This window comes from Melanerpes formicivorus, unplaced genomic scaffold, assembly GCF_026170545.1.
Source record: "Melanerpes formicivorus ecotype bairdi unplaced genomic scaffold, bMelFor1.0.p_v2 SCAF_1, whole genome shotgun sequence".
NCBI lineage: Eukaryota > Metazoa > Chordata > Aves > Piciformes > Picidae > Melanerpes > Melanerpes formicivorus.
The window spans coordinates 34,767,707-34,792,693 of record NW_027142353.1 but is presented as its reverse complement, the minus strand read 5'-3'; the positions used below and the strand labels follow the sequence as shown (position 1 = coordinate 34,792,693).

The following is a 24,987-nucleotide window of genomic DNA, read 5'->3' as shown; positions in this document are numbered from 1 at the left end:
GAGAGAGGTAATTCTGCCACTTACCTGGAGTACTGTGTGCCACTCAGGGGACTCCAACACAAGAGAGATATGGACCTGCTGGAGTGGGTCCAGAGGAGGCTGCAAAGATGATCAGGGGGCTGGAGCACCTCTCCTATTAAGCCAGGCTGAAAGAAATGGGGCTGTTCAGCCTAGAGAAAAGGAGGCTTCAGGGGAGACCTTAAAGCTGCATTTCAGTATCTGAAGGGGACCTACAGGAAGGATGGGGAGGGACTGTTTAGAAGGGCTTGGAGCAATAGGGTGAGGGACAATGGTTTGAAACTGGAGCAGTGTAGAGTTAGGTTGGACATTAGGAGGAAGTTAGTGTGAAGGTAATAAAATACTGGAACAGGCTGGCCAGAGATGTGGTTGAGGCCCCATCCCTGGAGACATTCAAGATCAGACTTGATGTGACCCAGGACACATCCACATCTAGTTGGAGGTGACCTTTGATGGTCCCTTCCAACCTGAAGCAATCTGTGAGTCCGACCTTCAACCTAAGACCACATGGCCATCAAACCATGTCCCCAAGTCCTATATCCACATGTTTCTTGAAACATCTCCAGGAATGATGACTCCACCACCTCCCTGGGCAGCCTTTTCCAATCCCTGACCATTCTTTCTGTGAAGAATTTTTTTCCTAATCTCTAAGCTAAACCTCCCCTGGCACAATTTCAGGTCATTTCTTCTTGTTCTATCACCTGATACTATGGAGAAGAGATCAACCCTTACCTCAGTCCAACCTCTTTGGAGGACAGGCATCTTCAAAGAGGAGGCAGTGATGTAAATCATCCATTCAGGCTTTCTTAATACTTAAATACCACAAAGCAAATCAGGTGTGATTGGGTGTTTTTATTTTGAAATAAGAATATCAACAGCTAATTTACACTCAGCATTCACAGCTACTCCAGGGGCTTTGGTGGGGTCGAGACTGTCCATAGGAAGGTTCAGAGAAATGGTATAATGTTTAGCCTGAATCTGGGTGTTTCTCCTAATTTCATGGTTTTCTTCTTGCAGGCCTTGCAGGAGAAGCTGTGGAATGTGGCAGCTCCTCTCTACCTGAAACAGAATGCATTAGCATCTGCTGCAGCAAAACAGGTGAGGTGGAAGAAGCTGGGTCTGTGTGGAGGCACATCCTTGGACGTGAGCCTTTCCTGGAGCATGCAACAGGAAGTGCAGTGGGTTGGGTTGTGGGCTCCCCTTAGAAGGGAGGTACCAACTAAGTGGGGCAGGTTCAGAAGAGGGCCACCCCAAGGTGATCAGTAGTTGGAGCACATTCTGTGCAACTGGGTTTATCCAGCCTGGAGAAGAGAAGACTTCTTGGGTGGGTTTACTGCCTCATCATGGGATACTGATGAGACAGAGCCAGAGTGCTCTGGGCAAGAGGCAGTGGGCACAAACTGAGGGGTTCTGATTAGATATAAAGGGGGGGATTTACTGTAAGGGTGGTTAAATGCTGTGACAGGTTGCCCAGAAAGTTGGGGGCAATGTCCATCCTTGGAAGTGTTCACAATTTGATGTGATTCTGAGTAACTGGATGGAATTAGACCTGTCTGAGCAGGGGATCAGGCTAGGTGACATCTGGAGGTCCCAATCAAACGGAGTTATTCTGATTCTGTGATGTATACATGATCTGATCCTGGAAAAACTGAAGTTAACACCTAAGAAAAGGTTATAGAGAAATCAAGCTACCAAATAACCCAGAACCAGACCTAGGGTAAAAGCAGGTTGATGGAGATGCTGGGAAACTATGCTGACACTTTGAGCCTTCAGGTAATGAAGATGTAATAAGAGGCAGATACTGCTGTGCATCAAATCCACCTATGCTGTTGACAGCTGTCCCCAGGGATGAGTAGAAACAAAACTCCATCAGCTTTTAAATCTTATTTAATTGGACTGTGTGCCCTGGGTGCCCCTCTCAGTAGGCTGCAACCCACCCCCTGGAAAGTTTTACCTGTTGTGATTGTGAGTGTAGATCACTTCCCATCAATGCAAGGGGAGGGAATGTCTCCTATTATGTAATTTGCAAGTTCTTGGCTTCTGTACAGCCACACCATTAACTGGAACACTTCTCTTGTCTACTTCAGCCCATTTATTCAACAGATAAAGTAGCTGTACAATGAGCTCAGCTTTTAACTGGATATCTGGAGTCATGGAATTACAGAACGGTTTGGGTTGGAAGGGACTTAAAGATCATCTAATCCTAACCTCACTGTAATGGGCAGGGACCCCTTCCACTAGAACAGGTTGCTCAAGGCCTCATGCAACCTGGCCTTGAACACCTCCAGGGGGAAGGCATCCACAACCCCCTGGGCAACCTGTTCCAGTGTCTCACCACCCTCACTGCAAACAATTTCTTCCTAATATCCAGTCTAAATCTGCCCTCTCACAGCTTCAGTCCATTCCCTCTTGTCCTATCACAACAAGACCTTGTAAAAAGTCCCTCCCCAGCTTTGTTGTAGGCCCTCTTCAGGTACTGGAAGGTCTCTATAAGGTCTCCCAGAGCCTTTTCTTCTCCAGGCTGAATAGCCCCAACTCTCCCAGCCTGTCCCCATAGGAGAGGTTCTCCAGCCCTGTGATCATCTTTGTGGCCTCCTCTGGACCTACTCCAACAGTTCTTGTGTTGGGAGCACCAGAACTGGAGGCAGTGCTCCAGGTGGGGTTTCACGGGGGCAGAACAGAGGGGATAGAATCACCTCCCTCGCCCTGCTCTAACCCAGAATGGTGGTTCTCTTCTCATAGTTCCCATCTGCACCTGTAGTATGTGAAGTGTTGTTGAGTGTAAAGCTGTTTCCAGGAGAACTTGGTCAGATCTAGCTCTGAAACTGTGAGCCTGAGCAGGACCACTGAGGTTGTTTTGTTGTGCTGCTCACATTTCCTATTCCTGAGTAGCCATTGGGTGCTGGTGGTCACTCTACCCCTGGAAATCTAAAATGCAGTGCCAAAAGATGCAACTTCCAGTGGAGGGAGTGCTTGATTTCAGGCCAGATTTCATGAATTGTTTCTTTGTTGTAGCCAAGATAACCTTTTAGCTTTAAGTGCCCCCTTATGTCATGAAGAATGCAACGGAGAGAGTGTGACTCGTGGAGAGGAGAAACCCCAGAGACTTCTGATGGTGCTTCTGCAAGAGTTTAACCCAGTCTGATGGTTTGTTCCCCCTCTGCTCTCTGACAGATCTTGGAAGAAACTTACAAGATGGAGTTCATGTACAGTGGTGTGGAGAGCAGACAAGTGGTCATCATTCACCACATGAGACTGCAGGCCAAGGCGCTACAGCTCATAGTGACCGCACGTACCACTAGAGGGTGAGGATGGCCTCAGAAAGGACCTTCTTGGGCTTAACTCTAGGCTTAGTTTCCTCCAGCTTTGCTTGAAAGTTCAGCAGACCCATAAACCTCCACAGCTTGCCAATAACCATTTGCTAAACTGCTTCAGCCTTCTTTTGTTTGTGGTGTAGCTGCAGAGTGGAGTCATCATCCCTGGAAGTGTTTAAAAAGAGACTGGATGAGGTACTTAGTGCTATGCTTTAGTGCCATGGTGCTGGGTGATAGGTTGGACTTGATGATCTCAAAGGTCTTTTCCAACCTGGTTAATTCTGTATTATGTATTCATAACACTCAGGTGACACAGTTAATAAGAAGATGTGCTTTGGGGATTCAGTTATCTCGGCTTAAAACATAGAGAATCATAGTATCATAGAATGCACAGGGCTGGGAGGGGCCTCTAAGGGTCCTCTAGTCATTCTAAGCATGCTGGTCACAGAGGAGGCAACACCTCATTTTTGCACCCTTCACTACAAGAAGGACATGGAGGTGCTGGAGAGTGTCCGGAGAAGGGAAGCAAAGCTGTTGAAGGGTTTAGAGAGTAAGTCTTATGAGCAGCTGCTGAGGGATTGTTCAGTGTGGAGAAGGAAAGGCTAAGGAGGGGCCTCAGTGGTCTCTACAACTCCCTGAAAGGAGGCTAGAGTGAGGTAGGGGTTGGTCTCTTCTCTGTAGTATCAGGTGATAGAATGAGTGCAAATGGCCTGAAAGGACACCAGGGCAGCTTTAGGAACGATTTCTGTACTGCAAGAGCAGTCAGGCATTGGAACAGGCTGCCCAGGGAGGTGATGGAGTCACCAGCCCTGAAAGTGTTCCAGAAACCTGGGCAGTTTAACAGCCATGGTGGTGTTAGGTTGATGATTGGACTTGATGACCTTTAGAGGTCTTTTCCAACCAAAACAATTCTATTATTCCAGCTCAACCCCCCTGAAGTAAGCAGAGACATTACCAACTAGATCAGGTTGCTCAGAGCCCCAGAAATAAATAGGTTCAAAGTGTTGCTATCTGGGACCTATTCAAATGAGAAATCACTTACCAAACAATGCACTAATTGTGTTTGCTTCATTCATTATTAGTGGCTGAGTTTTTCACCTCAAAATTGTGACTTGCAGACAAATGTTATTGTGTGTACATGGCCTAGGTCATATGAATCATGGAATGGTCTGGGTTGCAAGGGACCTCCAAAGGTCATCCAGTCCAACCCCCTCTGCAGTCAGCAGGGACATCCTCAACTAGATCAGGTTGCCCAGAGCCTGTTGAGCCTCACCTTGAATATCTCCAGGGATGGGGCCTCAACCACCTCCCTGAGCAGCCTGTTCCAGTGTTCCACTACCCTCATGGTAAAGAACTTGTTCCTAACATCCTATCTAAATCTAATTTCAAGCCATTGCCCCTTGTCCTACCACTGCAGGCCTTTGTAAACAGTCCCTCCATCCTTCTTGTAGCCCCCTTCGTGTGCTGGAAGGCTGCTGTTAGGTCTCCCTGGAGCCTTCTCCAGGCTGAACCCCAGCTCCCTCAGCTTGTCCTCATAGCAAAGGTGCTCCAACCTATGACAGGGTCTCTGTCCTAGCTTTTGAGGTCAGTGAAGTTACACATGGGTTGGGATGGCTGTAGAATTAGAGCTTCATTTGGTGGAGCTAGTGAAAGGTGATTGGTGATCACAGTATCACCAAGGTTGGAAGAGACCTCAAAGATCATCAAGTCCAACCTGTCACCACAGACTTCATGACTAGACCATGGCACCAAGGGCCACGTCCAATCCCCTCTTGAACACCTCCAGGGACAGTGACTCCACCACCTCCCTGGGCAGCACATTCCAATGGCAAATGACTCTCTCAGTGAAGAACTTTCTCTCCTCACCTCGAGCCTAAACTTCCCCTGGTGCAGCTTGAGACTGTGTCCTCTTGTTCTGGTGTTGGTTGCTAAATAGAAGAGACCAAGCCCCTCCTGGCTACAACCACCCTTCAGGTAGTTATAGAGAGCAATGAGGTCACCCCTGAACCTCCTCTTCTCCAGGCTAAACAATCCCAGCTCCCTCAGCCTCTCCTCACAGGGCTGTGCTCAAGGCCTCTCCCCAGCCTTGTTGCCCTTCTCTGGACACATTCAAGTGTCTCAATGACCTTCTTAAACTGAGGGGCCCAGAACTGGACACAGGACTCAAGGTGTGGCCTAACCAGTGCAGAGTACAGGGACACAATGACCTCCCTGCTCCTGCTGGCCACACCATTCCTAATGCAGGCCAGGATGCCATTGGCCTTCTTGGCCATCTGGGCACACTGCTGGCTCATATTCAGGCAGCTGTCAATCAGCACCCCCAGGTCCCTTTCTGTTTGGCTGCTCTCCAGCCACTCTGACCCCAGCCTGTAGCTCTGCATGGGGTTGTTGTGGCCAAAGTGCAGCACCTGCCTCTTGGACTTGTTGAATGCCATCCCATTGGACTCTGCCCATCTCTCCAGTCAGTCGAGGTCCCTCTGCAGAGCCTTTCTACCCTCTAACTGACTAACATCTGCCCCTAACTTGGTGTCATCTGCAGATTTGCTGATGACTGTCTCAATCCCCTCATCCAGATCATCAATAAAAATGTTAAAGAGGACGGGGCCCAGCACTGATCCCTGGGGGACACCACTGGTGACTGGCCCCCATCTGGATGTGGCACTATTCACCACCACTCTCTGGGCTCAGCCCTCCAGCCAGTTCCTAACCCAGCACAGAGTGTTGCAGTCCAAGCCTCGAGCTGACAGCTTAGCCAGCAGTTTGCTGTGGGGGATAGTGATTAGTATCCTAGTTTGTTTACCTTTGTTTTGAGTTTGTGCCCATCAATTTACTGGGTTGTCCATGATAGATTTGTAGTTGGAAAGTTAGTATTTTCTAGCAGAGGCTTTGAGACCTTAATTAGTGCCTTATGCAAACCATTCATGGTCATGGAGGTGTTGGGTAGAAGGTTGGACTCGATGATCATAAAGGTCTTTTCCATCCTTCATGATTTTGTATGGCGAACACCCTTCTGTGAGATCTTGGAGTATTCAGCAGCTTCAGGTGGCTTCCAGGACACCTAACGCTTACAGCCACAGAGTCAGTTTTCTGTGTTCAAAACTAACCCAAGGAATGTTGTCTTTATTACAGGGTGGAGCCCCTTTTTGGGATGTGTGAAAAATTCCTACAGGAAGTGGACGCCTTTCAGAGGTGAGGAATTCAGCTGCTTCTCCACTTCATGTTACAAAGCATTACCCCACCGTTGTCATCAGGCAATATTCCAGGGAATATTAATCTCTTTGTATCTCCTTTCTCCTGTTGCTGTCCTTCATCAGGGGCAATATGAGATACTGGTAAAGCAAGAAGTAAACTACCTTCTGATTGTGGGATCAATAGAAGAACTTTCTTGGGAGTATGACAAAAAAGTGAATTTCCATTTTCTTTATCCATTCCAGTGAGTGAAGGAACCATCCACATGCTCATGGTCTGATCCCTGAGTCCCTCAGGGATCAGTCCTGGGACCTGTCTTGTTCAATATCTTTGTGGGGGACATGGACAGTGGCATTGAGTGCACCCTCAGCAAGTTTGCTGATGACACCAAGCTGTGTGGTGCAGCAGACACGCTGGAGGGAAGGGAGGCCATCCAGAGGGACCTTGACAGGCTGGAGAGGTGGGCACAAGCCAACCTCATGAGGTTCAACAAGAGCAAGTGCAGGGTCCTGCATCTGGGTCGAGGCAATCCCAGGCACAAATCCAGGCTGGCCAGGGACTGGCTGGAAAGCAGCCCTGAGGAGAGAGACTTGGGGGTGCTGGGGGAGGAGAAGCTCAACAGGAGCTCTCAGTGTGCACTTGCAGCCTGCAAGGCCAATCAGATCCTGGGCTGCATCAGGAGAAGTGTGGCCAGCAGGTCAAGGGAGGTGATCCTCCCCCTCTACTCAGCTCTGGTGAGACCCCACCTGGAGTACTGTGTCCAGTTCTGGAGCCCCTATTACAAGAGGGATGTGGAGGTGCTGGAAGGTGTCCAGAGAAGGGCCACGAGGATGATCAGAGGGCTGGAGCACCTCTCCTATGAGGACAGACTGAAGGAGTTGGGGCTGTTCAGTCTGCAGAAGAGAAGGCTCCCAGGTGACCTAATTGTGGCCTTCCAGTATCTGAAGGGGGCCTACAGGAAGGCTGGGGAGGGACTGCTCAGGATCTCAGGCAGTGATAGGACTAGGGGGAATGGAATGAAGCTGGAGGTGGGGAGATTCAGGCTGGATGTGAGGAGGAAGTTCTTCCCCATGAGAGTGGTGAAGCCCTGGAATGGGTTGTCCAGGGAGGTGGTTGGGGCCCCATCCCTGGGGGTGTTTAAGCCCAGGCTGGACGAGGCTCTGTCCAGCCTGATCTAGTGTGGGGTGTCCCTGCCCATGGCAGGGGGTTTGGAACCAGATGATCCTTGTGGTCCCTCCCAACCCTGACTGATACTATGATATTATGGTAGTCCTCATCTCACCCAGGTGGTGACATTTGCTTTGTGGAGCATTCACCCAGCTGTCCTCTCACTGGAGAGGAGCTTCTTGTGTCTGACCTTACTCTGTCTAAACTAGATGAGATCTGGGATGCCCAGGTTTTTTTTGTCAGCTCAGAAGGGCACTGGATTGCTAGCTTAGAGACAGAGGTATCCAGAGTTGTCTGAGCAAAATTCTCTAGTTCTGATGAAAATTGCTTTTTCTTTTTTTCTCATGGTCCATGTCTAGTTGAGGAGGAAAAAGGAGCCAGATCTGCCCAGTCCTTCATGTTTGGGTCATTCTGTAGCTAATGGCTGGAGCTGTTCATCTGCCTTTTTCCTTTGCACTGGATCTCAGGCTCAGCACAACTCATCATTAGTTCTCAGGAGTTAACTCCTGCAGGCACCAAGAGAATCTGGATGATGGTTAGCTGTGAGGTCACCTATAAATGCTTGGACACCTCAAATCCTTGTGTCTGTCTTCTGCAGCCTCAGTATGCCAGACTTAAGCTGTGTCCCATGGCAGAGGGTTGACATTTTCTGTCTGTGTAGTGGCAGTCATGGGACTGTGAGGATGTGTGTCCCTGCTGATGTATGTCATGATCTCTCATGACAGGGTGTGGTGAAGAGGTTATTAAATTTATGAATATGAAATATGAATTATGAAAAATATTATTTTATTAATTATCAAACTATTAATAACCGATGAATCACCAACTTATATACATGTTCTAGTGCACGTTCGTGAAATACATTCCACAACTGGCTTAGTGTTATGATTATAACGTAATTGAACTATCTATAAACCCTTTCTATATTTATATAACGAAGGGTGCAGTTCCGCCGCTTGGCCACTAGATGGAGACTCGGCGGGACGCGGGCGGCTTCTGGCTATACACAGCAACATTACAATCTTTCTATGCGTCAGCGCTTACTCTGCTAGACGCGGATACTTTGAACTGAGTGCTAGTGGGTGGAAAGCACGTGGACAATATTCAATTCCCTTCAGACAACAGGGATCGGTCCTGGACAGGGTCGATCCGTGGGGTCGGCCCTCTAAAGTCGGCTCGCACGGCAGGGCGGGACGACGGTGGCCAGTAGGTGGGCTCGAACGACGGAAGCAGGCGAAGCTACGGGGGTCGGCCCAACCACGGCAGTTCTCGGGGCTGATGCAAACAGCCTCAGGGAGAGAATGCGGCTGCGTTAGGCGGCGGATTCTCTTTACCGAGGTTAAAGGAGCAACAGGACTCTCGTAGTGGTCCCGGGTCCGGTGCAATACAAGCACGAACAATGCTCTGGTTTTCCCTGGAATTCACAGGGCTCAGAGCGGCACTCGGCGGCTCTGAGAGAGCGGCACTCGGTATTGATCAAGTCCCTTCTCCCCGGCAACTGGGCAGATCTTACCCGCGGGGGTTGGTCCAGTCCTCCGGTGGCACGATGGGCCCTTCCGATCGGCACGACTGGTTGTAGCAATGCTGAGCTCCTCAGGCTCAGCGAAGGTCCTCCCTCTGGGCTTCTTCAACGATGCAGAGGCTTCCAGTATGCGTGCATGTATAACAGAAGCTAACAACAATAAGCTCAATGGCAAAGACTGCAGCTCGAGAGTTACTCTCGCGAGCAAGCACAGAGACAAAGTAAATGAGGGGGCAACGTGTTCACCAGCTGGGGTGACACTTATAGATTCCTCGAGGCCGGGCTTGACCAATGGGCACTCTCATAAGCAACTGGCTACAGCCTATAGAAAGCGTGAAGCTAGAATTATGCCCATACTTGGTGTAAGCACAAGCACTGCATGCGCTGGGTGCGTGCAAGCCTGGCTAATGCCTTGGCTTTTGTCTTCCTCCAGGAGGAGGGGGAACTTGCCCACATGCTGGGACAAGATTCAGTATTGGGGCATAATGTGCCTTCACCACACAGGGGAGCATGATTCTTTTTTCTCCACCCTTACTAAACTGGTGATTCACAGATTGCATTAAGTTGGAAGGGACCCTCACAGGTCATCTTGTTCAAGCCCCCCTGCAGTCAGCAGGGCCCCCCCCCAACTAGATCAGGCTGCTCAGGGCCACATTGAGTCTGATCTTGAGTGTCTTCAGGGACAGAGCTTCAAACACATCCCTGGGCAGCCTGTTCCAGTACTTCACCACTATAGATGATGAGCTCCTGTAGAGCACCACCAGGATATTGAAAGAAAATCTCACTTTTAGGGCTTTAGGACCAAGAGCTGTTTGGGAGTGTCCAGTGATCCCATCCAGGCTTTGCAGACTCAACTGTAAGTGAAGATACAGTGCAATGGCAGACTTAAAGAGGGCGAAGGAGAGCCTGTTTGTTGGCTGCTCTCCTGCAGGGTACATTTTTTTCACCAAATCACACAAAGATTTCCTAGGCTCACTTAATTGTTTTGCTAAACACTGCTGATAACAACAGAAAGGTCACCAGTGCCTCAGTCTCACGAATGAAGCATCTTCTGCAGGCAGGGTAGTGGGGTAGCAGCTCAATTTTACTCATATATAAAGAATAAGATAGGGTGGTGAGACACTGGCACAGGTTGCCTAGAGAGGCTGTGGATGCCTAGTTCCTGGAAGTGTTCATGGCCTGGTTAGATGGGGCTCTGAACAACCTGGTCTAGAGAACCTGTCTCTGCCCATGGCAGGAGGATTTGAACTGGATGATCTTTAAGGTCCCTTCCAACCCGTGCTATGATTCTCTGAAATGCTCTTCTTGTGAGAGGCTGTTGTCCCAAGCTATGGAATGGATTCTCTTAGCTGTTCTTGACCTCTAGAATTAGCTCTTTTATCTTTTCCCCCCTGCTGTAGTTCACTGTTAAAATTTCCCTCCTCAGATGTAACAATTAGCACTCTCAAATACTGGTTAGGAAATACCATTCTGGAAGCTTAGCTGCAGCAGGAGGTTGGACAACTCACGGACTGGGTATGTGGAGATGTTAGACCTGTAATGAGTCAGTGATTTTGTGAGCCAGATGAAAGTGCCCAGCACAGAGAGGTAGGCATGTACCTGAGAAGGAGCACTTTGAGAAGTTAGCAAGCCAAGTACACCAGGAATGGCTCCTTCCTCCAGCTGTGGGTTTTCTGTAGAGACCATGAGAGTGGTTAGAGGGCTGGAGCTCCTCTCCTGTGAGGACAGACTGAGGGAGTTGGGGCTGTTCAGTCTGGAGAAGAGAAGGCTCCAAGGAGACCTTATTGTGGCCTTACAGTATCTGAAGGGGGCTACAAGAAAGCTGGGGAGGGACTTTTTAGGGTGTCAGGTACTGATAGGACTAGGGGGAATGGAAAGAAACTAGAAATGGGAGGATTCAGATTGGGTATTAGAAAGGGGTTCTGCCCCATGAGGGTGGTGAGACACTGGAACAGGTTGCTCAGGAAGCTGGTAGAAGCCTCATCCCTGGAGGTTTTGAAGGCCAGGCTGGATGTGGCTGTGAGCAACCTGATCTAGTGTGAAGTGTCTCTGGCCATGGCAGGGGGGTTGGAACTAGATGATCCTTGAGATCACTTCCAACCCCAACAATTCTACGATTCTACATCTGGATTGACAGCAGAGTGCTTGGAATTGCCTCTGGTCTCATTTAATTAGCACTCTCACTGTTCTGAGAAGACAAATCCTTGCAGCATCTGGTTCTCATTACTGTGCTGTTGATGGGCACCTCAGCATTTCTAGCTCCTTTGTAGTGAAGCTAGATTCCTGTGCCCACAAAGCTCTGTATTGATGAAGGCCCTCAGAATGGGCTGGGTTGGAAGGGGCCTCCAATGCAAGGACGAAGCTGAAAGTAACACTACTGTGGAAAATGCTGACAAAAGTAATTTGATTGTTAATTTCTTCTTAATACAGATGCTTCATCTCTGAACTCCCACATATGCAAGGCAGCTTTGTAGATAAATTGCTGGACTTAATGCCCAGACTTGTCACGTCCAAGCCTTCAGAGGTGGTCAAGATTCTTCAGACAACACTGCGACAAAGCACCTTCCTCCACCTCCCTCTTCCAGAGCAGGTCAGAGTGACACAGAGAATTAAAATATCCTTGCAGACTGTCTTAGCATCTGACTAATTCCTAATACACCATGAAGCTTTTAGGATTCAGATTCTTGGACAGTCCCAAATGTTACTTCTTCACAGACTTTCTTCTTCCTGGAGAAGGCTCCAGGGGGACCTAAGGGAGCCTTATCTGAAGGAGGCCTACAAGCAGGTTGGAGAGAGATTGTTTATGAAGGCCTGCAGTGATAGGATGAGGGGCAATGGTTTGAGAATAAGAGAAGAGTAAATGGATGTTAGGAACAAGCTGTTTACCATGAGGGTGGTGGAATGCTGGAACAGGTTGTTCAGGAAGGTAGTTGAGGCTCCATCCCTGGAGGTATTCAAAGTGAGTGTCAAGAGGACTCTGGGCAACCTGATCTAGTGGAGGATGTCCCTGCTGACTGCAGAGGGGTTGGGCTAGATGACCTTTGGAGTTCTCTCCCAACCCAAACCACTCTGTGATTCCTACCTAACATCCATATCACTCCTGCTAAAACTTTGCAATTCTTGGCAGTACCTAAAAAAATCCAAAGTGCCTGCACAATTTCTCCATGGAGAGCAGTAATGATTGTCTTCTTTTCTCTTTTCTCCTTCTCCCCCTGCCTTATTTTTGCCAACTGTGTTGCTCCTCATAGCTGCATAGAGCTACTGCAAATATCATTGAGCCTACTGGAGAATCTGACAACCCTCTGAGGTTCACCTCGGGGTTGGTGGTGGCGCTGGATGTTGATGCAACTCTGGAACATGTGCAGGATCCCCAGGGAACTGTTAAAGTCCAGGTAAGCAACTGCCTGACAGGAGTACAAACCAGATTGTATCTTGAGGGGAGTTTGCTTAAAGATGTCAGTACTTGTGAGCTGGAAGTAATGGGAGGTGATTCTGCCCCTCTGTTCCACTCTGCTGAGATCCCACCTGCAGTGCTGTGTCCAGCTCTGGAGTTCTCATCGCAGGAAGGACATGGACCTGTTGGAGAAGCGTCAGAGAGGGCTACAACAATGATCAGAGGGCTGGAACCCCTCTGCTGTGAGGACAGGCTGAGAGAGTTGGGGTTGTTCAGCCTGGAGAAGAGAAGGCTCCAGGGACACCCTCTTGTGGGTTTTCAGTAGTTAAAGGGAGCTTATAAGAAAGGCTTTAGTAGGGCCTGATGTGACAGGACAAGGGGTGATGGTTTTAAACTAAAAGAGGGGAGATTTAGACCAGAGAGAAGGAAAGCATTTTTTTATGGGGAGGGTGGTGAAACACTGGCCCAGGTTGCCCAGAGAGGTGTTTCCATCCCTGGAAACATTCCAGGTCAGGTCAGACAGGGCTCTGAGCAACCTGCTCTAGTTGCAGATGTCCCTGCTGACTGCAGGGGGATTGGACTAGATGACTTTTGAAGGTCCCTTCCAAAACAAAGCATTCTGTGATTCCATGCAGGCTCAGCTCTCCACATTTCCAATGTAACTCTCTCCCTGCTGCTGAATCCCTCCTTACAAAGGCAGCTGAGCAGGTCCCTGCGGTGCACTGTCAAGTGAAACAGGCACATTTTCTGCATAACAAAGACAAAAAGCTCTGTTTACTGTGCAGAGGAGGAAAGTGGGGTCAGTCTGTTTTGTCTCCACCTGTGCTGTGGATCTGAGTGGCCAGTGTGTAACCATTAAATCTAACACAACTGACCTCCTGGCTCCAAGATAAAGCAGATGTTCCAAGGGCTGGAACACCTCTCCTGTGAGGATAGGTCTGAGCGAGCTGGGGATGTTCAGCCTAGAGAAGAGAAGACTCTGGAGGGACCTTAGAGCTGCCTTCCAATATGTGAAAAGATCCTACAGGAAGGCTGGAGAGGGACATTTCATAAGGGTGTCTAGGGACAGGACATGGGGGAATGGTTTTAAGCTTAGGAGAGTAGGTTTAGACTGGAGCTTAGGAAGAAGTTATTTAGTGCAAGGGTGATGAGACTCTGGTATAGGTTGTCCAGGGAGGCTGTGGATGCCTCCTCCCCAGAGGTGTTCAGGGCCAGGTTGGATGAGGCCTTGAGCAGCTGAGTCTAGTTGAGAGGTGTCCCTGCCCATGGCAGGGAGATTGGAGTAGATGATTTGGAAGGTCCCTTCCAACCTAAGCCATTCTGTGATTCTTTCCTTCCAGACTGAAAACACCAGCCTCACACACACTGCAGCTATCATTCAGCTGTATCAGTTCTGGCTGTTTTTCCTTCCCTGTAGGTTTTGTATCCAGATGGACAAGCACAAATCATCCATCCCAAACCAGCTGACTTTAGGAATCCTGGTCCTGGAAGGCACAGGCTGATAACTCAGGTGTACCTCTCCCACACAGCCTGGACAGGTAACATTGATAATACAAGATCATTGCTGCACCTTTCTAAGACAGGACTGTGTCTGGTTTGGTTCCAGTCTCCTGCACTTAAGATGTGTGTGTCCACAGCCTTGGGGAGCTTTGGGGATCCCACAGTCTACAGCTGTTGGTGATGCTCCCCTTAGCCTGGCTTAGATTTCTCACAGCCTTTGAGCAGTTGCATCTCCCTGGTTGATAGGGCACTGCTGCTCTGGAGGTGATTAGAGGGGCTGTGCTCATGGGAGGGAAGGTGCTACCTGCCTACCAGGGGCTGCAAGTGAAGTCTTCCAGCAGTGGGAACCTTTACATGGCAGCACATACTGAAGGTGAGGTCTACTGGTTTTGTGCAGAGAAGGATGAGTTCACAGTATCACAGTACAACTAAGGTTGGAAGAGACCTCGAGGATCATCAAGTCCAACCTGTCACCACAGACCTCATGACTAGACCATGGCACCAAGTGCCACATCCAATCCCCTCTTGAACACCTCCAGGGATGGTGACTCCACCACCTCCCTGGGCAGCACATTCCAATGATGAACAACTCTCACAGTGAAGAACTGTCTCCTCACCTCCAGCCTAAACTTCCCCTGGCACAGCTTGAGACTGTGTCCTCTTGTTCTGGTGCTGGTTGCCTGGGAGAAGAGACCAACCCCCACCTGGCTACAGCCACCCCTCAGGTAGTTGTAGAGAGCAATGAGGTCACCCCTGAGCCTCCTCTTCTCCAGGCTAAAGAACCCCAGCTCCCTCAGCCTCTCCTCACAGGGCTGTGCTCAAGGCCTCTCCCCAGCCTTGTTGCCCTTCTCTGGACACGTTCAAGTGTCTCAATGTCCTTCTTAAACTGAGGGGCCCAGAACTGGACACAGGACTCAAGGTGCAAGTTGTAGCAATCAAGCCTGCATCAGGTGATAGAATGAGAGGAAATGGCCTGAAATTGTGCCAGAGGAGGTTTAGGTTGGGTTTTAGGAATAAAATTCTGTACTAAAAGTGGCCAGGCATTGGAACAGGCTGCCCAGGGAGGTGGTGGAGTCGTCATCCCCGGAGGTGCTCAAGAAATGTGTGGACATGGCACTTTGAGACATGGATTAATAGGCGTGGTGGTGATAGGTTGATGAGCAAAACAAGTTGAAGCCTCATCCCTGGAGGTTTTTAAGGCCAGGCTGGATGTGGCTCTGAGCAACCTGCTCTAGTGTGAGGTGTCCCTGCCCATGGCAGTGGGGTTGGAACTGGATGATCCTTGAGGTCCCTTCCAACCCTAACAATTCTATGATTCTATGACTCCTTGTAATTCATTGGTTTAGGCCTGACAGGTATTTGAGCAGAGCAGAGCAGAGGACCTTGGGAACTGTGTGTACCTGACAGTACAATTTCACTGCTGATTAAACTTTCAACCTTTTCATTGCCCTAAAAACCCCTACCCCTTAGCTCTGATGAAACAGGCAACTGCAGCCCTCCTGCTCAGCCTCAGCTGACATTGACACAGCCCCATGGAATTGCTTCAGGAGTTGCCATGTAGGCCTCAAACAACAGAAGCAGAGTGTTTGCTGCTCCCTTGGTCCTATTTGCTTTTAAGCTTTTCACCTTTATTCAAAGGTGAGGATGTTTTTCTGAGCAGTTAGTAGGGTTTGGTGATCTCTTTTTAACCAACAGTTTTGTTTAGTGCTCGTCCTTGTGCATTCCCATGGTGTGGTCCTTCTTTCTGCTACTTTTATTTTGGAGGAGTTAAAAAAGATAGTTTTGTTTCTGTTGTTTCTGTCTGGAAGTATCTGGATTTAAAGGTTTGTCCTGTACCTGGCCAAGCTGTCAGCCCATGGCTTGGACGGGAGCACACTGCATTGGGTTAGGAACTGGCTGGAGGGCCAAGCCCAGAGAGTGGTGGTGAATGGTGCCACATCCAGCTGGCAGCCAGGCACTAGTGGTGTGCCCCAGGGATCAGTGCTGGGCCCCATCCTCTTTAACATCTTTATTGATGATCTGGATGAGGGCATTGAGTCCATCATCAGTAAATTTGCTGATGACACCAAGCTGGGGGCAGGAGTTGATCTGCTGGAGGGCAGAGAGGCTCTGCAGAGGGACCTTGACAGGCTGGACAGATGGGCAGAGTCCAAGGCAGGAGATGGAACACATCTAAGTGCCAGGTTCTGCACATCGGCCACAACAACCCCATGCAGAGCTACAGGCTGGGGTCAGTGGCTGGAGAGCAGCCAGGCAGAGAGGGACCTGGGGGTACTGGTTGATGGTAGGATGAACATGAGCCTGCAGTGTGCCCAGGCAGCCAAGGGGGCCGATGGCATCCTGGCCAGCATTAAGAACAGTGTGGCCAGCAGGAGCAGGGAGGTCATTCTGCCCCTATACACTGCACTGGTTAGGCCACATTTTGAGTGCTGTATCCAGTTCTGGGCCCCTCAGTTTAGGAAGGAGGTTGACTTGCTGGAACGAGCCCAGAGAAGGGCAACAAAGTTGGTGAGGGGCTTGGAACCCAAGCCCTATGAGGAGAGGCTGAGGGAACTGGGATTGCATAGCCTGGAGAAGAGGAGACTCAGGGGTGACCTTATAGCTCTCTACAACTACCCGAAGGGAGGTTGTAGACAGGCAGAGGTTGGTCTCTTCTCCCAAGCAGCCAGCACCAGAACAAGAGGACACAGTCTCAAGCTGTGCCAGGGGAGGTTTAGGCTGGAGGTTAGGAAAAAGTTCTACACAGAGAGAGTGATTGCCCATTGGAATGTGCTGCCTGGGGAGGTGGTGGAGGTCTTCAGGGGAAGACTTGATGGGGTACTTGGTGCCATGGTTTAGTTGTTTAGGTGGGTTGGATTGGTTGATGGGTTGGACGTGATGATCTTGAAGGTCTCTTCCAACCTGGTCTATTCTATTCTATTTGAACTTTGACATTGGTGACATTGAACTTTGACACCAAACTGGGAGGGGTTCAGGGAATGGGGTCAGAATTCCAAATGGAAAAATGGCCCTAGTTCAAGACAGTGAAACTTAGTGAAAGCCTGTAAAAAGGGTATGCTTAGGAAGGAGAATGCTCAAATACAAAGCATGGATTAACTGAGAGGTGTGTGGCAGAAGTGATAGAGGTGACTGCAAGTTGAAGACGTTGCCAGCATGATGAAAATGTATCTCAGGGAGGTGGTAGCTGAGCTGTGGGAGCAGGGTTACTTTACTGTGAGGGTGACAGAGCACTGGAACAGGCTGCCCAGAGAGTTTGTGGGGTTTCCTTCTGTGGAGATATTCAAAACCCACCTGGATGTGTGACCTGCCCTAGGTGATCCTGCTCTAGCAGTGGGATTGGACTCAATGACCATTGAGGTCCTTTCCAGTCCCTAACATTATGTGATTATCTATTTATTTAAGCTATGATAAAGGGAGGGAAGACTTAAACCAGTGCTGAGTTCTGCTGTGCAGAATGTAACAAGAGTTGTATTTTCTATCAGCGAACTGGATTTGGGTCAGCCCAAAAGGGCTCTGTGCTTAACCCAGCATGTGGGACAGAATTTCATCCAGTTGCTCTCAGTGTGATGACCTCATGTCTGAGTTCTTCTGTTTGTTGGTTTTGTTTTTCCTTCTGCAGAGCCATGTCAGATTGAAGTGAGGTTGCTGCTGGCCTACAATTCCAACAGGAGCAAGGCATCTGCTAAAATGCCTAAGTCTACCTGGAGTGAGAACCTGGAGGCTCTCCCACAGTCTGAGAATGGCATAGAGGGGACCATACCCTTCAGCAAACCTGTCAAGGTTTATATCATGCCCAAACCAGCCAGGAGGTGAAGTCTGTCCCTAAAAGAAATACATTTGAGTGTTTGTTGGGTGAGCTGAGAACAGTATGCTGTGCTCCACGAGAGTGAATCAAACCACTTTTATACTCTCATAAAAAGAGGTCAACCAGAGAAATAAGGCTGCTGAGGAACAATTGGACTATTCTGTTAGGAAGGAGATAGACCAGCACAAGAGTTACTCAGCTAGGTTTGAGATGTTTCTATGTTGAATCAACAAGATGGGGACAGGTCTCAGTCAGCATTCCAGTGGTAACTTCACTGGGCTCTGTCTTCACTTTTTTATGCATCAAAAAGTTTCATTTTAAGGCCTCCTGGTGTTCTGTAGTGTGTTTACTAAACTATTTACTGTGTAAATGCTTCAGCACATCAATGTGTGTTGTATTTACAGTACTCTGAAATGAAGCTGTGGAGTTTGGGGGTTTGAGTGTCCAAAACTTGTATTTGTGTATTGCTATCTAAATTCTTAGTAAAAAAAACCTCCACAGTAATATTCTAAAGTGCTATTTACTGTTCTTGTGTATGAACTGCACCTCCAAGTGAAACTGCCAGTTGCCTCAGGCCGAGTCCTGAGCGAGTGTTACATCCCGTGCAGCTGTGCCGAAGCTGGTATGGTTTTGTGAAGGGCACAGGTTGTTCCTGTTGTGGTGCACAGGGAGGAGGAACCCTCTGGTGCAAGCAGCAGAACTTCAGGACACGGAGTTTGAGTTCCAGCAATGCAACAGCTCATCACTCCTGTTTGTTTACAAGAAATGGAGTCCAGCATGTTGACCTGTGCCTGGCGAGCCACCTCTCCTCTTGCACATCTGGGTGTCTTTAGGACCAGTGAGATTCAATACACGGAGTGGAAAATGTCTCACCCCATCCCCCTGAGTTTTACAGAAGCTCTTTCTGTGTGGTGATCTTGGCCTGAATCAGTCTTACCAAGATCACAGGTCATGGAAAGATGAGAAAGTTTCTTGGGTTTTCACATGGGCTGCAGCTTTGACACTCTCAGTCTCTGTCATCAGCTGCAGTAGCCCAACAGGCTCTCAGTCAAGCAGCTGTCAGGCAGCTTGTCAGTGTGCCCAGAACAGGTGAGCTGGGAGGACAGAGAACTTGCTCAAAACGTGATCCTTCTGGCATTCCTGTTGGAAAGCCTTCCTCTGCAATGCTTCAGCAGATTGAGAAGCCTCCTTTGACAGGGTTTGCTAGGAGCACTTGATGTGTGCAACTTTATAGTGCAGCAGCCATGTTACCTGTGCCCACAAATCAGTTGTTTAAAAAAAGGTAAAAAGATGCATTCTTAGCAAGTAAACAAAGCAGTGAAGAAATACTTCCCAGCTCTACAGAGATTAGTGCAAATATTAACTCCTAGCTGCTTTCCCACGCTCAAACTGAGAAGCTCATGCTAAGGGCTAATACAAGCCCATGCCTGAGCTAATACAAGGTGACTGCAAGCTTTTGGTGGTGGTTTGGTGGTTTTTTTAATGCTGATGTGTCCAAGGATTCAACCATAAAACCCTTCAGTTGCTTTAGGTGTTCTGGAATTGAATGTTCTTTCTTAGTGCTACTGCTCTTACAGAAGTGGATTTTGGTGCATCACAGGATCACAGAGTGTTAGGGGTTGGAAAGGACCTCGAAAGACCACCGAGCCCAACCTCCCTGCCACAGCAGGATCACCTCGAGTAGGTCACACAGGAACGCATCCAGGCGGGCTCTGAAAACTGCTTACCTTCAGCTCCTCTTTAGTTTAACTCACTTCCTCTTGAATGCATTTTCACACCAACAGATAAGAGATCTGAAAGGTCATTTGTACAGAAGGTAAATATTCTGGGGGGTTTGTTGTAGTTGTTTAAATCTAGATATTGATTGATTGATTGATTGATTGATTGATTTTCCCCTGCCACCCACAGATTTGAGACATTTAGGGTTTTCTGCTCTCAATAACCAATGGAGTTCAGACTGCCTGGGCAGCTCCAGGACTTTGTGTCATCTCAGAAGCATCTCTACCCATTCATTGGCTGTCCTTTAATTTTGGCTAAGTGTTGGACTTCTACACTGCAATTCAATCACTGATCACAGAATGCAAAGAAAACCAAGGAGCTGCACACATGGACCACAATAATTTGATTTCATCTCTAGGGAAGAGGGAAAGAGAGGCCTTGGAACAGAAGCAGCTGCGTAGGTTCTGCTCTCTCAGGTGTTGGCAGGTGGAGGAACATGGTGCCAGTACAGAGATGCAGCTCCAGAGAAACTGGGCAATCGAAGCAAGGGCAAATAATTTACTGAAAGCTATCAATGTTCAAACAACTCTCACCTCTGCATTCTCCCTGCTAGTTAGAGATTAGTCAGGAGCCTGCCAGAGGAAGGGGAAGGCTGAACTCACAGCTCAGAGGTTTCAAAATGTGTTGTCACGTTTGCTGTTGTTATCAGATTTAATTGTACATGGCATCAGAGATGTTGACTTAAAGCTGGTGTGGCTTTCACAGCTCTTATTTTTAACAGGGCACAAAAATCTTAAGTGGGTGATGCCCTGGCTGCAGAAAGTGCAAAGAAGGTTCTTGGGAAGGCAGAACCACTGGGTGTACATTAAATTGGGACCATAGGACATCTTCCTGTCTTATTTGTCTTGAGTTCTCAAGTCTTTTGTCCAAGCCAGAGATACAATCATTATCTTCATCTTACTTCACTCCCATCTTCCAGTTAATTCTTGGTAGCAGGCACTAGGAGTGGGGACAGGCTGTCTTTTTACAACTTGCTGACACAATGTTAGTGGGACTTCAAGTTTGAAGGCTTGCTGATTATAGAATGGTTTGGGTTGGAAGGGACCTTTCAAGGACGTTAGTGCAACCCACTGCATTCAGCAGGGACATCTTCAACTGGAGCAGGTTGCTCAGAGCCCCAGACAACCTGACCTGGAATGTTTGCAGGGATGGGGCATCACCTCTCTGGGCAATCTAGGCCAGTGTCTCACCACCCTCAGTAAAAAATTGTCTTCCTTTTGTCTAGTCAGAATCTCCTCTCTTTTAGTTTAAAACCATCACCCCTTTTCCTGTCACACCAGGCCCCACTAAAAGGATTGGCCCCCTTTTTCTTACAGCCCCCTTTAAGTAGAGAAAGGCTGCAGTAAGGTTTCCCTTGGAGCCTTCTATTCTCCAGGCTGAACCCCAACTCTCTCAGCCTCTCCTCACAGTAGAGGGCTTCCACCCCTCACATCTTTTTTGTGTCTTTCTCTGGCCCTGCTCCCACAAGTCCATATCTCTCTTGTGCTGAGGACTCGAGAGCTGGACACAGCAGTGCAGGTGGGATCTCAGCAGGGCAGTGCAGAGGGGCAGAATCCCCTCCTTTGACCTGCTGCCCACGCTGCTGGGGATGCACCCCGGGCTTTGCGCAAGCACTGACGTCCCCTGAACATGCCAGCCATGCAGCACTGGGTGCCCATGAGCCTTTGCACAGCCTGTCCCCTCCAGCTGCCAGCTCACCCGTGCTGCTCCACACAGATAAGGGCCAGGGACCGTCCTGCGCAGCTGGGGCGGAATCTTCCTGGCGCCCAGCCCAGCCCTGGCTCCGCTTTAACGAGGGTGGGAGTTCACTGCCTACTGGGAGATGGTTTTCCTGGTGGGAGGCAGAGAAGTAGCATCTGTGAGCAGTGCTGCCCTACACTGGTGCATTCCCAGGCCTTGGGCACCGCGCCTGTGATTTTAAGGAATTATTTATGGCAGTAGCTGAAAGCAGCAATTCCATAAAGGCAGCATCAGGAGCTCTGAGTGCGTGTTTGGATGAATCAGTCCCAGCTGTTTCTACCCTGTAGCAAAGCATTTTCAGGCACCAGGGAGGAAACCGGGCTCTCAGAGGCTGGAGCAGCCCAAGTGCAGCAGAGGCTTTTGTGGGAGCTGGCAACGCTGACTCAGGAAGCTGCGAGAAGAGTGGGACGAGAAGATACAGATGGAAAGGACTTGGCAGCAGATAACACCTTGTTGACACCAAAACCTTGTGCTGAGGGCATCAAAAACTTGGGGCTTTGCATTTAAAAAGAGAAACCTTTCTCTTTGCAGGCTGCAGCTCCCCGTTTTAGGAGTGGAATCTTCTGCATCCTACTGAGTGCCAAATGAAAGGGACAATTAAGAGGCTGCAGCACAAAGCATCTCTAATGTCACCTGGTAGTGCTCCGTGGACTGTGATCTTCCCCTGCTTTTTGGGAGGGACACACAGCACTGGTGTGAGGAGCACAGAGCCCTTTTCTGCACCACAAGACCCGGGCTGAGCAGCTTTCTTGAATGTGGCTTTGTCGTTAATGTGCCACGTTAGCATGTAAATAAGAGGGGGAAAAAATCCATCTTGGGGGTGAAAGATCAGCTGGTCCTTCAGTGTCTCTTAACAGTGTAACACATGCAGTACTAAGAGGACATCCCAGGTCAGGCTGGATGGGGCTTTGAGCAACCTGGTCTAGTGGAAGGTGTCCCTGCCCATCCTCAGTAACCAAGTCCTCTCTTCTAAAGCCTCCTCCTCTTTCAGGCTGCCCTAAGACTCAAAAGCTCAGGAAATAATGCAAGTACACAGCTGTGCTCAAGAGAGTCAAACCAACTCCACTTTAAAGAATGACACATTAGAGCAGGTCCAGAGGAGGCCACAGGGACGATCAGAGGGCTGGAGCACCTCTCCTGTGAAGACAGCAAGGGAGAGTTGGGGCTGTTCAGCCTGGACAAGAGATAGCTCCAGGGAGACCTTATAGCAGCCTTCCAGTGTTTGAAGAGGGCCTGCAGGACACCTGGAAAGGGACTTTTTACAAAGGTGTGCAGTGACAGAACAAGGAGTAATGGCTTCAAACTGGAAGAAGCCAGACTTAGATTAGACAGTAGAAAGAAACTCTTCACCATGAGTGGTGAGGCTCTGGAGCAGATTGCAAATAGAAAATGTAGAGGTTGTAACTCTGGAAGTGATCAATGCCAGGCTTGATAGAACCCAGAACCACCTGGTCAGGCAGGAGGTGCCCCCATCCATGGCAGGGTAGGGATTAAATGCCCCTTTAAGGTCCTTTTCTACCCAAACCATTCTATGATTTAATACTCTGCAGATTGTTAGGAGCTGGATCTGCTGGGCATGCCCTCAGAATGACTGCAGCCTTCTGGGTCAAGGGGGAGAGCTGGTAACAACGTCCCAGTACCTGAAGGGGGCCTGAAAGAAGTACTGTGAGAGACTGTTTACAAAGGCCTGCAGTGATAGGAGAGGCAATGGCTTCAAACTAGAGAAGAACAGATTTAGATTGGATGTTAGGAACACATTCTTTACCGTGAGGGTGGTCCAACACTGCAATAGGTTGCCCCGGGAGGTGGTTGGGGCCCCATCTGTGAAGATATTCAAGGTGAAGCTTAACAGGGCTTTGGGCAACCTGATCTAGTTGAGGATGTCCTTGCTTACTGCAGAGGGGATTGGACTAGATGACCTTTGGAGGTCCCTTGCAAGCCAGAGCATTCTGTGGTTCACCTTTTACTTTGCACCACGCAAGTCACTCTGAAGGAGGTCACAGAAGTTCTGATGAGTCTCACTGTTGCAGAGAACAGGGATGCAGCAGGAAAAGCAATTTTTGCTGGGTTAGGTAAGGTGTTGCCTCACCTATAGCTACAGAGAATATTGCTGCAATTAGGAGATAAAACTCTCAGGCACCCACTTTCCCTGTGCTTTTACACCACTGTATATTTTATCAGCTAGAGGGTTTATGTGATTACTAAAGCAAATAAACAGAAAAAGAATATAGTCTTTGGTGAAGGGTTATTCTTAGGGCTTGGGAAATTCCTTGTGTTCTCATACCAGTTTAAGCCTCTCTGCTGCTACTTGGACAGCTCTGCATGCCTCAGGGCTTCTGTGGTGTCAGCTTTTTACTTTCATTAGCACAGATTGATTTCATAAGCAGAGAATGAGAACCAGTGAGCCTGGTGGGGGAAAAAAATGAACTGTAGGCTACTTGTAACTGGTAATATTCAGAGAAACTCGCCCAGAACAGCAGTTACAAGAACTTAGTACCATTTTCAGGGTAATAATATGCTTGTTGGTGTAAATCTGGACAGGCTGGATGAGGCTTTGAGCAGCCAGGTCAAATGGCAGGTGTCCCTGCCCATGGATGAGGGCTTGGGCCTAGGAGATCATAGAATCAGAGAGTGGTTTAGGATGGAAAGGATCTCCAAAGGTCATCTAGTCCAGCTGCCTGCCTGCAGTCATCAGGAACATCTCCCACTAGATCAGGTTGCTCAGAGCCTTGTTGAGCCTGACCTTGAATAATTCCAGGGATGGGGCCTCAACTACCTGCCTGGGCAACCTGTTCCACTCTTCCACTACCCTCATGGTAAAGAGCTTGTTCCTAACATCCAATCTAAATCTACTCTAATTTCAAACCATTGTCCCTCATCCTATCACTGCAGGCCTTTGTACACAGTCTCTCTGCAGGCTTCTTGTAGGCCTCTTTCAGGTACTGGAAGGCTGCTATTAGGTCTCCCCAGAGCCTTTTCTCCAAGCTGAGTTCAACCCCAACTCTCTTAGCCTGTTCTCATAGCAGGGGTGCTACAGCCCTCTGACCATTTTTGTGGCCTTCCTCTGGACCCACTCCAGCTGGTCCATGTCCTTGTGTTGAGGGCCACAGAACTGGGGACAGTACTTCAGATAAGGTCTCACCAGAGGAGTGTAGGGTGGTAGAATCACCTCTCAAATCTGCTGATCATGCTTCTGATGCAGCCCAGGATGTCATTGGCCTTCTGAGCTGCAAGCTCACACTGTTGGCTGATGTGCAGCTTCTCATCCACCAGCACCCCCAAGTCCTTCTTTGTAGGGCTGCTCTCAATTAACAGCATCATTCCCTAGCCTGTATTGATACCGAGGATTGCCCTCACCTAGGTGCAGGACCTTACACTTTGCTTTACTGAACCTCCTGAGACCTCTCCAGCCTGTCCAAGCACTTTCCAACTCAAATCATTCTATGATGAGATAATGATAACCAGTGGGAATTCTCACCACCCATCCCTAGCAGCCTCGTGCTAGCAGCAGTTCAGACTGATTTTCCAAGGGGCAGTAGTTCTGTTGTAAATTCCAGTT

General features: G+C 49.0%; 1 protein-coding gene across 1 annotated transcript in view; it reads left to right on the top strand.

Annotated features, from left to right (window-relative positions):
* The window catches only part of INTS4 (integrator complex subunit 4), a 57,616-nt gene extending 39,068 nt beyond the window's left edge, over window positions 1-18,548 (top strand). Inside the window, exons 17-23 of the mRNA XM_068139835.1 lie at window positions 1,036-1,116; window positions 3,193-3,323; window positions 6,462-6,521; window positions 11,641-11,800; window positions 12,459-12,602; window positions 14,022-14,142; window positions 17,724-18,548. Of these exons, the coding sequence (XP_067995936.1) occupies window positions 1,036-1,116; window positions 3,193-3,323; window positions 6,462-6,521; window positions 11,641-11,800; window positions 12,459-12,602; window positions 14,022-14,142; window positions 17,724-17,917 (891 nt within the window). The 3' untranslated portion in view covers window positions 17,918-18,548. The remainder of the gene's footprint in view (window positions 1-1,035; window positions 1,117-3,192; window positions 3,324-6,461; window positions 6,522-11,640; window positions 11,801-12,458; window positions 12,603-14,021; window positions 14,143-17,723) is intronic.
* The last annotated feature ends 6,439 nt before the right edge of the window (window positions 18,549-24,987 follow it).